The 17,226-nt window shown below is 38.0% G+C and overlaps 1 protein-coding gene across 4 annotated transcripts in view; it reads right to left on the reverse strand.

Moving 5' to 3' along the window:
* The window catches only part of PPP3CA (protein phosphatase 3 catalytic subunit alpha), a 307,186-nt gene that overhangs the window by 22,201 nt on the left and 267,759 nt on the right, over positions 1–17,226 (reverse strand). For all 4 annotated transcript variants that reach the window (XM_026509653.4, XM_026509652.4, XM_057309724.1 and 1 more), the window contains exons 9-10: positions 14,993–15,118; positions 12,760–12,834 (exon numbers count right to left, since the gene is read on the reverse strand). In XM_026509653.4, coding sequence (XP_026365438.1) covers positions 12,760–12,834; positions 14,993–15,118 — 201 coding nt within the window. The remainder of the gene's footprint in view (positions 1–12,759; positions 12,835–14,992; positions 15,119–17,226) is intronic.

The raw sequence follows: 17,226 nt of genomic DNA on the forward strand, positions 1-17,226 counted from the left end.
TTTGCGCTTGGCTATGAGTGTGACAAGCACTTTACTACGTTTGCCTACCCCGTCAGGCACTTGAGTGCTTGGATTTAGGGATAGCACCATCAATACTGAATAATTGTCTTCACTCTGACAGATTGACTTTGAAACTGTAGCTTTGAATTTTTTTACTCCTGTATCTACTAAAGACTGTCTTCCAAAGTATATTATTCCCACCTCCAAATTTAAATAGTTGTAAAGAATATAATATCACAGGCATTGCCATTTTAAAATGAAATGACTGTATTACATTTTTTTTTACTTACGGCATATAAATATCACAGCAATTTCATCCCACCATCATCCATTTAAAGAAAAAAAATCCACGAACAAGATACTCATTGACACTTAGAAATCTTACGCGAGTCCTATTTTTCTTTGAAATTGTATTTCCATTTCCATTTTCCTGATTTTACCTTAGTGAATTACATATTTATACTTTAAAATAGTTTTATGACTACATTGTACTTTATTATCAAAAATATGTTTCAAAATCTAAGTTAACTGTATTTTTTAAAAAGATTTTATTTATTTATTTTTGAGAGAGAGAGAACACAGCAGTGGGAAGTGGCAGGCAAAGGGAGGAGCAGGCTCCCTGCTGAGCAGAGAGCCTGATGCCCACTTGATCCCAGGACCCTGGGATCATGACCTGAGCTGAAGGCAGACTCTAAACTGACTGAGCCACCCAGGTGCCCCTAAGTTAAATGTATTTTTAAAAAACTTCCTGACACAATGAAGCCCTTCAAAAATTCCTTTGTAATCAAGATCACAATTATTAGTAGTACATAATTGAGCTAGATAGCACAAATCTATGATAAATATTTAAAAATATTTAAAAAGCATTGATAATAAAGTTTTATTGGAATGCATCCCTTATTAATAGACAGGATGGGAGGGGTTATGCAGCCTTGCTTAGGGAGACTTCCTAGACACTGAGTTTCCCGGCATCTCTCTGTTGGTACTCCAATACTAAACATCTCAAGGCAAGGTTCACAATGGTGAGGTCCTGGGAGACCTACGCCTTTCTGTTAAAATGAGAGAAGGGCGACTGAGAAAGAAGAGGCAGAAAAGGAGAAGCCACAACGAGGCCTGAATCCTCCAGCTCAGGAGAGTTTTAGGAGGGAGGACATCTGGAAGCTGAAGATGAGAAATGGATTCCCTTGAAATTCCCTTGAGACATCCTTGGTATTACAGTACAAATGTTCTAGCATGAAGACTGGTGCTCTGTCAAGAATGAGATTGTTAGTTGCTGGAAGAGTTCCTTGACTAGCCGTAACTTGGAGATCTGCATTGCTCCTCCACTTGACATCAGTGCTGGTAAATCCTGTCCAGAGAGAGTGTTAGGTGCTGGACTTCACCAAACAGCTCGTGTAGGTTACTCTGTGAGGCAGGAAAACACCCTCAGGATCACAGATTTTAAAAATTCCTGCAAAACTTCATCTTTTTGAAGATCATAACCTAAAATGTTTGGAATACCTTTTTAATTTTGATTCTCATTCTACCATATCGCATATCCACAGGTGATAAAACGGGGATATAATGGCCACTCACGCCAAACCGCATATTTTGAATTTTTTTCCATATTTTTTTTAGTTCCACTAAATCTCAGCACGTAATAGACCCTGCAATTGTGTAATATTTGGCATAAGACGATTCTGTTTTATATCCGATTTTGAAAGCAACAGAAGATCCTTTAAAATATATTTTTTCTAAATAAAAAGCCTCTTCTGTGTAATGGACTCTAAGAAAGGCCAGTACAGCCTAGATCTTTTTTATTCTCCACTTCTTTTTTCATAAAACGTAAATGAATTATTTGGATAGGAAATCTTAAAAATGTTCAAATTACTCCCAAATGTCAAATAACTGTCATTATTTGGTTATCCTATGTAATTAACAGTTACTTCTGTTTACAAGCTTTAATTTGATTCCGTGGAGTTTTGTTCTCTGAGATGCTTTGCTCCATCTGCTCAGGGATGCCTCAGTAGAATCATAGAAATTGGCTATATGCATAATTCTAACTTGGGTAAAAATTAAAGACCTTACAGTAGATTAGAGAACTTCTGTTGATTTTTTGAGACGCCATCACATCTTCAAACTATGCCTTACAAAGAATATTTGAGTTGATTTATACTTACCAAAGTAGAAACTAATGGCATGTGAAACCCTAGTCAGAGTGACCTCTTTATCATGACAGAAACACATCAATTTTGTAAACTGACAAGTGAAAATCAAAGCAAAATGAAATGAAATAATAAAGGTCAAGTTAATAATTTAGACTTATTGTCTATAGGATGTTTAAGCTATCCAGGATTGTTCTGGCTATAGGTGAGGATGTAACAGTTCAAAAAGGAATATATTAAGGACCCAATTATGCAGGCGTGTGAAATGCCAAAAGATGCATGCACTAGAACTGAATTCTGGACCCTTATGGATCTATACAAATGCTAGAACTATACTTAAATTATCTAAACTAAACTAAATTTAAGTTATCTCTGAAATGATACAAATTAAGGGGGGAAATGGATAAATAGAGTAAAATATTATGTTTCATGGTCCTGCGTGTCCTACGTTAGATAGACAATTAACCGAGCACCATCTGACAGCACAATACAAGAGCAGGCTGAGAGAAGTAAGGTTAACTCCTTGGTCTGACAGTGGAGACCCCCTGAGGCACAGGTGTGTATTCAGCTTGTCTGACACAAAGCCACTCAAAGGTCTTCTGATGCTATTCAAGACCTAGGTGGGATGTTTTGCCAGCACACGGGGATGCAGTGATGTTTTGCCCAAGAAAGAGAATAAAGAAATGAGCATTAGGTTGTGGCGAATGATCAGTGCACAGGCATGCAGAGGCGACTTAAGTGAGACCCAACCAACACCTAAAGATATTATTATCTTATCAGAGGAAGGGGATATGCCAATCAAAAATATCCTGGTGGCCACAGAGGCAGAGTACAGAGGAGAAGCTGAGGCAAACATCTGAAATGCCTAGGGAAGTACTGTCCAGGGAGCAAAGGCCTTCAAGAGTTCTGGGCCTAGCACAAGACTTCGGATCATAAATGGCGGGCTCGTTCAATTCCCTGAAGGCCTGAAGACATTGGCATGTGGGAGGTAGAAGGGAACAGTGGTGAGGAACTTCTGGTTGGGAGTAAAAGACCTAGGTTGGAGTTTCAGCTCCTCCACTCACTGGCTGTGCTGTCCTGGCCAGATTACTAGGTTTCTTCACAATCATATTTCTCATCTATAAAGTGAGGAAAGTTCAAAGTGCTTTATTTACATTATTTCACATCATCTTCACAACAACCACAGGAGGAAGTACTAGGATGATTCTAGGGAACAGAGATGGTAATTTGTTTGCCTAAGGTCAAAAGCTGAAAGGTGCTGACCCAGAGCCCGAATCCATTACAGTAGCAGGCCCACTGATTCACTTCCTAGGCGGGTGGAAGAATTAAGTGAGTAATGTGTTCATTCGCTCTTAACGTTTAACAAACATGCGTGCCAGATACTATGCTACCGGCTAGAGCACTTAGCACAGAGCTTTGGTTCATGACAAGTACGCAGAAGTGTTTGCTATTATTATTAAGAAGAAGGAAATGCTGAAATGCTGGGGTAGAAGTGGGTGTTCCAGTTCTCTAATATGCACACTTTTCACCGTAGATTAAAAGATTGACTGGGTGAATTTGTTAATATCAAGCTCCCTAAGTTGGGGCCTCAGTTGTATTTTGTGCCAACCAGGCTAAAGGCTGGGCCCCAGATGATGGCGAATTTACTAGGGGAAAATGCTGGCAGCCTGCACGCTGCTGGTTTCATTTTTCAGGAAAAAAAAAAAAAAAGAAAGAAAGAAAGAAAGAAAGAAAGAAAGAAAGAAAGAAAGAAAGAAAGAAAGAAAGAAAAGAAAAAGAACCACTCCAAAAAGGTGGGCTGACCAAATAGAAACAAGATTTCTATTTCTGTGCTGAGAAAAAGTGGAAGAGAAGTTTTATAGTTTCTCATATAAGTAAAGAGGAAGAGCAAAAACAGACTACACTCATAGAAAAATATTTTTAAAATCTAGATTTTCTGAGCACTTATTTAACTTTCACACAGAGCCCTTAGACTTGTCATCAGCGATCAAACAATTAGCATCAAGAGTGTTTTACAAATGTTGGACTCACAACTCCGTCTGCAGTTGCTCAATTACCTAATTATTCTCATAGAAGTACAATCTTCAGGTAGACAACTTGGACCCATAAAATGCCTTAGTACAAAGAGAATCATGAAATCTCTGCCAAAAATACAAGAAGAATTATCTTTTCTTAAGCTATCACTTTTCAGCAAGCTGACATTACCACTAGAGTCCCTTTTGTGAAGAATGCCTCTTTCACATGCTCGTTACCTCAACCTTGTTTGTGAGAAGTGATGTTTTTCCAAAATATAGACATACTTATAACACAAAATCTTTGCCTTCGTTGAGGAAAAGAGCCTCTACTTCAATTCCTTTCAAATAAAGAATATATTCAGGTTTAAAGAATACATTCAGGTTTACAGAGCACACACTTTTTTCCCTTCTTATGATGCAACATGGACTTTTCTCAAATACATTCAACTGAAGTGTATGCTTAGGTATGCAATAGCTAATGTTTAGTGTAAGCTGGCCAATGTCACCGTTAGTTGGAGGAAGCCTCAAATACTACAAAAATTAATGATTTTTAAACCTGTGTATAAATACTGTGCCTGTGTAAAATACATGTGTCTATGAAAATACAGCATAAAATTCGAGAGTATTATCTTACTCTGAGCATAATATTCTAGCCAATGGTGGACGCTATCCAACCAATTAACTATAACAAGTATAAAGCTGTGTTTTCATATTTACTTTGTTCTGCAAATCTGGCTTCTACGTAATGTGAAAATCCTGCTAGGCAATAAAGAAATACATTTGTGGAAAATCGTGGTAGTGCAATATAATGGGAAAGCAGTACTTTCAATGTGTGTTGTTGTATCATTCAAATTAGCAACTTAAAGGAATTTAATTATTGCAATCAAATATGATAAGCTAGACTTGATGATACTGATTACAATATGATGGCTAACCAGGCACCCTGTATGATAGTCAAGGCCCCAAGACATCAATAGGCATAAATACGATGGGAATTTCTAGCCTACTACTTAGTAAATCCCTGTGTATTTTTTAGACAAGTTTCAATTTTAATGATATACTGGATATAACTATTTGCTTCCTTTTTATGGCATAACCATGATTAAAAAAAAAAGCAGTTACCTGTACCATAAATGGTACAGAATACAAAGGATACATTTATAGTGACAAAAATGACTTACATTCTTAATTATAGACCAAAATATTAAGTAATGGACAAAAACATCAACACTAAACTGGAAGGTAATTAACAAAACCCCGAGGAAAAAAGAACAAAACCTTTTACAAAATACTGAGTAATTTTTCTTTCTATGTATGCCTTTCCTTTCTCCAGTGACCTCACTCAAACTCAAATATTACAAAAAAGATAAAACAACTTAACCCTGGTAAACTACTACCTATCTTTGTATATCATTTCCTAGAAAACTTGCATGGAGTTATCACATGGCTGGATTTCCAAAAGCAGTAAAATTCATAAAGGGTTTTCTTTTCCTACATAAAGGGTTTTCCTTTCCTTGTCAGAAGTAGAAGACAAGAAAGATGTCCTCTAAATTTTCTCCGTTAGTTATCAAATATTTTTGTCCCAATTCAGGCTCCCTCCCTCAACCCTATCAAGCCTCTGTAAGACAACAGATTTAAGGGGCGCCTGGGTGGCGCGGTCCTTAACCATCTGCCTTCGGCTCAGGGCGTGATCCCGGCGTTCTGGGATCGAGCCCCACATCAGGCTCCTCCGCTATGAGCCTGCTTCTTCCTCTCCCACTCCCCCTGCTTGTGTTCCCTCTCTCGCTGGCTGTCTCTATCTCTGTCGAATAAATAAATAAAATCTTTAAAAAAAAAAGACTACAGATTTAAAATCAATTTCTTGCTGCGCGAGCCTCTCAGCTCAACGAAGGCAGAAACCATGTGTTTGCCTGCCATTGAATACACAGAAAAAGATAGTCCATGAAGAAATATTTTTACAGAGAACTAAAAATATATAAAATAAAATAAAAATATAACACGATATGAAAATTGAGGTACTCTGACTTTTATTTTTTGGCTGTTTGCCAATGATTTCTATTTTCTTTTTTAGCTATTATAAATACCACAGCTAACATAAACACCTCTTTTCAATAATCTGATATCTGACAAGCATAGTGATGTCCTGTTATTTCATGTTTTGGCCAGACTTACATCTCAAAGTGATTTTTCTGCATGTGGTGCAAATATTTTTAACAGCTGCTGCCTGAACCCGCCACACGATCCAGGTCCTTTCTACTTGATCGCTCCTTCTTTCTCCTTCTCTAGTTTGTCTTTTTTCCCCAGCTTCATTAAGGGCTAATTTTAAGGATCGGTCTTCAATTTCCTAATATTTCCTTTTATATCAGGACTTTGGAGACCCATTTTTCCCAACAGATTCGATTGTGACGTTTAATTCCAAACTTCTATCACCAGCCCAGGTTTTGTTTTCAATTTCCAGGATTCCACTTCCAAACCCCGCTCAGACATTTCCAGAGCTACGTGTGTCACTTTTACTCACACTCGTTTCTCCTGAAACTGGTGAGATTTTCCATAAACGTTCTCATCCTCCTAGACGCCTAGGCCTGAACCACCCAAATCAACTTTTCTTTCCCGTGCCTCACTGATCCTAGAGCTGTACGTCCTTGAGCAGCTCTTTGGAATAGCTCCCTTTACGTTTTATTCTTAATACTATCATTGCTCCGATGCAGCCACCTTGACTTCAGACACATTATGAAGTCCCTAATTTATATTCCTACTCAACCTTTGTTCATTCTGCAAGCATTTTTCCAAGCTTACCAACTTCGGGTGATGTGTCAATGTTGACAGAATGAGAATCATACTGCCACTGTGTTCCTTGGAGCTGTTTATTTAGTCATTTAGTATGTTTAAATGTTTCTATTTTGGGGCCGCCTGGGTGGTGCAAGCTGGTTAAGTGTCTCACTCTTGGTTTCGGCTCAGGTCATGATCTCAGGGTCCTGGGATCTAGCCCCATGTCAGGCTCCACACTCAGTGGAGAGTCCGCTTGAAGATTCTCTCCCTCTCCCTCTGCCCCTCCCCCTGCTCTCTCTCTTTCTTTCTCTGTCTCTCAAATAAATCTTTAATTTTTTTTAAATTCTAGGTAAATTTTTGGGTCTTCGGAATTTCTTTTTAAAGATTTTTATTTCTTTATTTGAGAGAGAGAGAGAGAGAGAGACAGAGACAGAGACAGCAGGAGCAGGGGGGAGGAGGCAGAGGGAGAGGGAGAAGCAGACTCTCTGCTGAGCAGAGAACCCAGGACCCTGGGATCATGACCCGCACCAAAGGCAGATGCTTAACTGAATGAGCCACCCAGGCGCCCCTAAATGTTTCTATTTTTTTATGTTGAAACTTAATATTCTCCTTACCCCAAACTGTCAATTATTATAGGACATACAACTTCTTTTTTTTTTTTTTTTTTCAAATTAGGAACCTGAACTATAGGGTGATAGGATGAGATGCAGAGAAATGACAATAATTGCAGCCACGGCTCTGAGTATATGTGCTGCTGCCAGATGCACAAGGCAGAGGGGAGTTTTTCAGATGAAATTTTGTCTCAAATGTTCATCATGGCAACTAAATACAGTTTTGGTAGAAAATAATATAACCAAACCTTCATAGAGGTATTCCTCAGGGACCAATCAAATGCCACGTTAGTGCCGCTAATTCCCAACTTCACACTTCAAAAAGTTGCGAATGGCTTTTTTAAGTTAGACAAAAAGAAGTGGGGAGACACTCTGGAACCCACGATATTACATATCAAGAATTAACTAATAATTCAAAGCAGACGATGGGAGCTAATTTTCTTGTATACAATTTAGATGGTTTGGTAGAGGCATGCAAAAAACTGCTCTGATCCCATATTCAGTGACTGGCCTGTGGTTAGCATCAGGATAAGGGAAAAATGTGGATAAAGGATAAGAGTTCCACCATGTGGTTTGCTCTGTAGATGAAAGCAGAGGCATAAATTCTAATTTAATATTAAGTCTTTCCAGTGCAGCCTGAAACTACATTTGGCTTGAAATGTCTTCGTTTTATTATTCTTCTCTTTCCTTTCTTATTCTATGGGATTGCAGTTTCACCTTCACAATTCTGTGTTAGACAGACTTGCCACATATCATAGTCTCAAACATAACTTGTGTATATGTGTACATATACATACATACGTATATATACATATATATATATGTGTGTAACACACACACACACACACACACACGTGTGATCTCAGAGTCTAAGATTTTAGGACCTCAAAGAAAAATTCCAAATAAACAAATATTTCTAACTCATGAAACTGTCATTTGGTTTCTAATGCTTATCGCTATTCCAGATGTTCTTGTTGTAATAATGAACAATAAGGAAACTTTTGACATGATGCAGAATGCTTGACTTCTGTCAGCTTCCTCCCCGCTCCCTCATTTTGGGATCACTTTCTAATCCTAGGTCTGCAATGAGTCTTCTTCATTAATGAGAATTATCTACCCAAAGGAAATACATCTATTTGGATTTCTTCCTTCTCTAAAATGTTCTGGTGAATAACAACCCCAAACTGAAACCAGACTATAATTTTATCATCCAAAATCAAAAGTAGAAACAGGAAACAAAGACCCCAATACATATAAATTAGATCCTCAAAAGACATGCATTGGTATTAAACGGTTTCAAAACTTTACAAGATAATAGAGGTTTTGTCTTTTATTTTCAACATAAAAGACTCACAGACCAATTTAAAATAGCAACCTTGTTTTAGATAGGCTATCAAATTCCTTTACTCGTAAGGCAGAAGCTAAGGAGGAGAGATTCATGACATGATTTCTACTTAGCAAAGACAAGGTGGGCCAGATCTGCTCAGCTACAACAGAATACTTAACGTGATGAAACACATAACTCCGATCGGAGTAAACGAAGATTAAAGGAATAGAATGAAACTGTTTTATTTGCTGTTTATTTGACTTTCATGGCTAACTAGTGCAAAAAGAATCTACTTCCTTCTTTTATAGTATATTTATACAGAACAAACTATATTATGTTTAAGTGTTGTTTGCTAAAAAAAACCAAACAACAAAAAGGCATCATGCTGTTTCAAAGAAAAGGATTTCAAGCATTGTAATCACAGTTTGTAGAAAGTTCAAGAATCTGAGAACAAGGCAGGCATGAGTTTCAATCCAAGCTCTATTACTTCACCAGCTGTGTGACCCTAGGCTTTATCAATCTCAATCACTTCAATGAAATAGGGATAATCATAGCATCTATATCAACAGGTTGTTTTGAGGAGATAACATAAATCACTTAGAAAACATACTTAAAACGAATGACTGTTAATAATCATAAATTTTTGTTGGTCAAAAAGGTATATAAAGGACTTGGAATAATGTCTAACACATAGTGTTAGATGCTGTCATCGTCATCATTAAATGGTAAAGGGGAGCTGACAGAATCTGAAGGAAAAGCAAATACAATCCCGTAACTTCCATTCCTCTAGGAAATGAGGAGCAGCCCTATTTGCTATAGACTTTATACACACTAAAGAAGTCAACCTGATAGATAAAAAGATAGTCGTGGATTGTACAGGTATCATTACTACCTTTGACTTTTTAGATGTCACTGAACATGGAACAGAATATTGAGAAGAACCAGACAAGTAACTCATGAAGAGATTCCACACCTCTCCACCCCGCCCTTAGAATAAGCAGTCATTTAAGGAAGAGGCTCAGTTAAGTTCTTTGAGGTCTTTTGATTCCTGCTTTCACCTCTGTAGCCAGCAAGCCCTGGGATCCTGGTAGGCAGAGCAGAGGGCCGGACCCCAGAGAGACACAGACTGTAGGCTGCGTGCAGGAAGGACTGGGAGGAATGGGAAACGTTATCCTAAAGTTGAAAATAATACTGCACCCCTCATTCCAAAAAAAGAAACTTTAATATACATTCTCAGTAAACTATAATCTCAGAGAGTCAAAGAGTCCTGGAAAGTTTTACAAGTTGTTCTTTGAGCACCTCTGAAGAAATTCATAGTTTTTGCATCACGTTATATAAAGCACTAAAGAACATTCTGACCGTTTACTTCAAAGGGTATAATGTCCTAAGTTCAACATACTTTTAATTAATATTTTTATTTCTGTTTTCTTTTTGCTTTCCTTAGAGGGCATATTTATGAGATTTGAGCTAGAAGATCACAGTTAGGGGTCATAGCTGTTTTTCTGCAGGACTGACCAAAGATTTAAGCATGGTAGAATGAATGAGATTTCAGTGGTCTGCTTGGAAACAAAAAAAATTTCCAAATCCCTTGAAAGACATGCACTCCATAATTGGAATTAACAGGCTTAAAAGCAATTGCTGATGAGTAACTGGATGATGATTGGAAGTAATTATTTTAGAGCACAGTAAGTTACAAAATATACCCTTTCATGTAAATGACCGAGAGGGTGGGTAAAGAGAACTCACTATTACTGAAGTAAACAGTGAGTTAGTCTTGGTAATATTTAACTGCAGGAAACACCTGTACTGTTGAAATGTACAGGCATTTTGGCTATAGTAGCTAGCACACAGTAGATGCTCAATATATATTTGCTGAGTGAATGGATTAGTGTATAATTATAGTTTACTAATTATTAACATATTATTACAGGTCTACTATGCAGAACTATTTATTCTATATGTTACCTTTTTATTGTATTGTCTGTATTATAAATATTGGCCAATGAACTTGACTACAATAGAGATTTGTCAACAGAGGCACATCACCAAATTAATGCTAATGAATCTTTCTTTCGAGGAACAAAAGGACCATAGGGAAAGACATCTATTGAAAAATGTTTGTTGGCTTTTAAGATTAAGATCCTGCCAGGGTGGTATTCTTCCTTTAGAAGAAAAATCTCTGTCATGATGAAAATATTACCTCTTGAATGATATCACTATCTCTGAAGAGTTACTAGGAGCGAACTCTGGCTATAACACGAAACATCTAGAACCCAGATAAAGCACAAAATATCCATTGAACTTCTGGATATTTCAAAATATATCAATATAATTACTGAATTAAGTTATTACAACTATTTGTTAGCTAATTCTAACCTAGTAAATGTTCATGTGTGTGTGTGTGTGTGTGCGTGTGCGTGTGCGTGTGTGTGTGCGTGTGCGTGTGCGTATTCCTTTCTCTCCTTCCTTATACATACCCTTGCAATGTGATCTGTGACTAAAGAACAGGATATGGAGACAAACCAGTAGTGAAGCTGGGAGAAGTTACAGACAGGAGAAAACGGGGGAGATGATGGGCCTAACTGCGCACTCCACAGTCCTACGTACATAGACTCTATTCGCATGAGTGCAGGAGCACTTTCACTTTACTTTTGCCCACAGCATATTTCACATTCGTACATGTGACCTACATTAAATCCAAGTAAACATTACATCATGCTGTTTAGATTCTAACTTTCAGAAAGGGCCACATTCACCTTTCATTTGACTTCAGTGCAGTTTTATTTTTTTTAAAGATTTTATTTATTTATTTATTTATTTGACAGAGAGAGAGAGCACAAGCAGGCAGAGCAGCAGGCAGAGGGAGAGGGAGAAGCAGGCTCCCCTCGAAGCAGAGAGCACGACATGGGCCTCAATCCCAGGATCCTGGGATTGTGACCTGAGCCGAAGGCAGACACTCAGCTGACTGAGCCACTCAGGCACCCCTTGTGTGCAGTTTTAAAAGGGAAACATGTTCTCAGTTTAACCTTCCACAATATCTAGTTTCCGCTGCCAACTTCACTCTCCAATTTAGAATCTGTCTTATTCTATTGATATTATCTGTTTACATATCAGTCTCTCTATCCAGACCGTGACTTCGTCAAGTCTCAGTCTCTCTGGCATCTTGGAATCCTGAGTGCCCTGCACAGAGTAGGTCTTGACACCATGTTTATGGAAGTACACTTCGCTCTCACACTGTCTTCCTCCAGCTATACTGTGGTTGGCTTCCATGCATGTCGGGGCGCTGCGGTAAGATCCACAGCGATTTTTGCTTCCATCTTTCACCCAATGGACCTTCGTCTCTTACAGAGGAAGCGTACTCTTCAAGGGTAACTGAATACCAGATAGTATCTTGAACAGCACTACAGAAGCTGCATAGCTTATTCATTACTAATTATCACACAGAGGAAAAAAATATTGGTATTGACATGAATACCAACATATGAATGTGTCAATATCTTCTTTTATGATAAATACCAAAATGTGAATAACTGACAGGACAACTTCACTAGAGGCACTCTTAGAAGTTACATAGTAAATGGTGACGTTTGCTGCAAGATTGATTTTTTTTATTAAGGAGCCAATAAAGTCACTTATCAATGTGAGCTATTGAAAGATGGTTACTAAAATAGTTCAGTACTTCAACAATGTTATCAGGGTAATGAGAAAATTCTTTTATGTGTGTGTGTGTGTGTGTATTTCTTCAAAGCAAATGGAAAATATAGTATCTTCCACTCTCAATACTATGTTATAATTTAACATAATCCTAATCTTAGAAACTTATTTGGGTTCCCTATGAGACACCAAGTAATCACCTGGCAAATAGCTTGAGCACAAAAGCTCAAGTTTCTTACCATCAAATCCATCTTCTTCTGACCCCAGTTCATCATCTGAGCAGATGTTGAGGACATTTACAAGCATCTCGGTAACTAAAAAGGAAAAGAATAAAAACAAAAAAGTCCAGATTTTCTATTTTAACCTTAATTATTACTCTGGCATTATTAACGAGCAAGCTTAGCAATAACATTTCTTACCTATGTTGGATATAGAATCTGCTGCAAAGTAGTTTCTATAAAATCCAGATCATAAAAGATAACTGGCTTTGTGATTCTACACAGACTTTATGTTTATGAAAGTATTAGCTCATGTCTATGAAATCATATGGTAACATTTAACTAGCTATAGGTCAATAGACAATGGAAAACCAAATATGTGGCTGTGCCTATACTATATGTCTACGAAGGAGGAAATGGCTACTTTCGAATTTTTATTTGTTTGTACAATGATGCTACTGGATGTAGACCACGTTGCGACCTTCTGTTTTTCAGGGACTCCATGAATGCTAGATCTCTTTTTTAATTTTTTTAATCCCCCAGAGAACCCAGCACTGTGGTAGGCTGTAGTTTTGTGTTTAATAAAAATTGTTGACTGATGAACTAACATATTTGAAGTGGTTTTTGAGGACACTAACCGAAAAAAATGAATGAGTTGATATATGTATCATTAAATTTTATTTTCAAAAAGGCTTTAACAATAAAGCTTAGGTAAATTTAATAAGAAATTCAGTTGAATAAATTGATCACAATAAAATTGCATAAAAGTGTTGTCAGAGAAATTAGTATGGTATCACTTTTACACTAAGGTGCATGTTATTCACATTTAACTGTTTCTAAAATTAGGTTGGGTTCTATCATGAGGTGAAAAGAAACCTGCCCGCTATTTCCTCAAGAGCTATTTTTCAAAATGAATGCTCTTCCAGAGCAGAAGACATATGATAAAGAGTAAAACATCTGTAGCCAACATTAATCCATAGCTTCAGTTTAAGTATCAAAAGTGAATTATGTACCCAAATATATTAATAGATTCTTTTATAGTAGACGTTCAAAATTTGAACATTTAATGGAAATAACCCAACAGAAGGGTGTTCAAAGGGTGCCCAGCAGTTGTCAGGATTCATGCTGCTTCTGTTTCCCGAGAAGCCAACGGAGGAGAGTAACACGTGCTGCGTTCTCAGCAGGGTAGGAACGTGGTGACATGGGTAGTGCTGGGAACACTTATCAGAGACTATCAAAACTGACTTTTGACTTATTTTGGTATCCAAAAGAAAGATTTCTTCACTGACCAATCATAACTTCCTGATTTAATCATTTCAAGGCATTTAAAGAAAGGAAAAACCCACAAGTGTTCTAGGAAAATAAATATTACATTAGTATATGACACATATTTATTAATATAAATAAATATTTTAGAAAATGTGTGATTTTTCTCTAACCGTCCCCCCCACCCCCTGCCATGGGGATTCTGAAACATGCGTAAACTCTTACCTTTATTCCGAAGCCTTTTACGGGCTATGGTGCTGTGTGGTAAGATGCATGAGGAATGACCCCATCTGTCCCACTAGGCATCCCGAACTAAACACTCAAGCTCAGTGGGTACAGGCCCTTCCTTGAAATTTTGGTTGCGGTTTAGGTCAAAATATAAAACAGAACAAAGGGAGAAGGAAGGAAGGAAAGGCAAGCCAATCCTTTTGAAAAACTGGGACAAGTTAATATTTATAACTTTCTAAATGTAAATTTGTCTCACCTCGTAACACATTAATGGTCACTATATTTGTCATGAACTATTTTTTGTTGTTGAATATATTGTCTTTCAAATTATTATAGCCATTGATCACTACCATATGATGATTATTATCAACATCAGAAATGTGAGAAAAGCATAGCTATCTTAACCTTTTAATTTGACAGGGAGTTTGTAAAATAAAATAGCATTTTTGAATTAATACAAAGGGGTAAGGAGAAAAAGAAGCCATCATAGCTTGAAGCCAGTTAAAACGATATATCTGTTATTTTTAAAAGAGTTGTATTGTTCCAAAGAGATGATACAAATGCTCCCAGGATTTCTCATTGCTTTTGTTTCCCCTTATTTCAGTCATTGCATTTTGTTAACAGGGTACACAGTGACATACTTTCAAATCACTTTTCTCATGTTGCAACTTGTGAATTTTGTTGGTTAGGATAGTCCCCATCCCCCGCCCTTACTTCTTACATGATTGCATTAAGAACATCTCAAGATTCCCCCACACACCTTTTTCCCCAACAAATGGCAGGGACCAAGTGAAAACATCCATGAAATTTGGAAGCCAGTAGGGGTGAGGAGAACAGTTGAACTGCCTGATATTCATGACGTTGTTCTCATACTTCAACACTGCAGCTGAAAACAACACAAACAAGGGCTTTAGATTCACGTGCACGTACTTCTGCTTCTCCACACGGCTTTAGTTGATCCAGACAATTCCACTGTATGACTTAAGTTCCAAAATACCAAGACAAGTAGCTTCATTAGTCACGAATGTTTATACTATTGGGAATTAACTACACTCAGCGTGACACATAACTGCACAGTATACGAATGCTAATATGAAACGGCATTACAATTGGGCAAATATTTACATAAAATAGTTATTCAAATGTCTGTCAGGAATTGGTCAAGCTCCTCTCACAGCCAAGAACATTCTAGTCTTATTTAACATCTAATGACCCTAACAGAAGTGGTATAGCTCAATTAGCTTGACAATTTAATAATCTCCTCAAATATTTGAACAGAATTTACCTCCATGCTTTCAAAAACAAAACAAAACAAAAGCACACATTTCCTAGTAGAACTCACAATAGTTGTACACAGTGGTTTAAATTAGACTGCATTCTTGATTTAATAAAGTGTTTGGATTGAATATTATACTGGGATCTGACTTCACCCTTGACTTCGGAAAAGGCTGCACCACCCATGACTTAGGAAAATGAATCTGCCCCTTTCACTCTGCTTTGCACGGTGTCTGGAGCTTAGATACACAGTTACATGGACAGTTAAGGGCTGCAGAGACCCTAAGAGCATCGGCGGTCTCACTTCTAACCAGATTCAGAAATTCATTCTATAACAATCCTGATACAAGTTTAGTAGGTCTCTGTGAGTTAGTTCGTTCCTTCTTTTTCCTTCCTTCCTTCCTTCCTTCCTTCCTTCCTTCCTTCCTTCCTTCCTTCCTTCCTTCCTTCCTTCTTTCCTCCCTCCCTCCCTCTTTCTTTCTTTCCTCCCTTCTTTCCTCCCTCCCTCCTTCCCTCCCTCCCTCTCTCTCCTTCCTTCCTTCCTTCCTTCCTTCCTTCCTTCCTTCCTTCCTTCCTTCCTTCTTTCCTCCCTCCCTCCCTCTTTCTTTCTTTCCTCCCTTCTTTCCTCCCTCCCTCCTTCCCTCCCTCCCTCTCTCTCTCTCCTTCCTTCCTTCCTTCCTTCCTTCCTTCCTTCCTTCCTTCCTTCTTTCCTCCCTCCCTCCCTCTTTCTTTCTTTCCTCCCTTCTTTCCTCCCTCCCTCCTTCCCTCCCTCCCTCTCTCTCTCTCCTTCCTTCCTTCCTTCCTTCCTTCCTTTCTTCTTTCCTCCCTCCCTCCCTCCCTCTCTCTCTTTCTTTCCTTCCTTCCTTCTTTCCTCCCTCCCTCCTTCCTTCTTTCCTCCTTCCCTCCCTCCCCCTTTCTCCCTTTCTCTCTTTCTCATTTTTAAGTATTCTCTGCACCTAACATGGGGCTCAAACTTACAACCCCAAGATCAGGCATTGCATGCTCTTCTGACTGAGCCAGCCAGGCACCCCCTGTGAGTACTTTCAATTTACAAAAAGCTACCTGTTTTAATGGCATCATCTGTTCTAGGGAGAAACAGTTTTAAATTGTGGGAAATTCTCAAGTTGAATTTAAAACTTCTTTGCCATTTACTGATTCAAATCTGCCTTCTGGAAAAATACAGAACAAGTATACTTCTGATTCTAAATGACGATCTTTTAAATATGAAGAACAAAACTCTCACATCACACCTTCTTGAGCTTTGGAAAGGTTTTACTTTTATTATCCTCTCACGGCATGATTAGCATTACATTAGCGGAAATTACTGAAGAGATCCTAGATGATATCAAATGGGCTTTTTCTTGTTTTGTTTAGAGGTTTAAAACTGAAAAATCAATCCTTTCATTACTTTCTTACATTGTAGCATTTGATTACAGATAATAGAGCAAAGACAGCCCTTCAAAATCTATTTTTTGAAAAGCTACCAAAAGTTTACTGCATTTGAGCCTTTACATTAACTTCTTAACAGTATCTTTAACACGGCATTGCTTTCTTAACTGCATTTGCTCCTCTCTCTATGTATTTAAGCAGGCTCGTAGGCTCCATGCACAGCGTGGAGCCCACCACCGGGCCTAAACTCAGGACCCTGAGATCAAGACCTGAGCTGAGATCAAGACTTGAACGTTTAACCAGCTGAGCCACCCAGGTGCCCCCACCTGG

This window comes from Ursus arctos, unplaced genomic scaffold (assembly GCF_023065955.2).
Source record: "Ursus arctos isolate Adak ecotype North America unplaced genomic scaffold, UrsArc2.0 scaffold_9, whole genome shotgun sequence".
NCBI lineage: Eukaryota > Metazoa > Chordata > Mammalia > Carnivora > Ursidae > Ursus > Ursus arctos.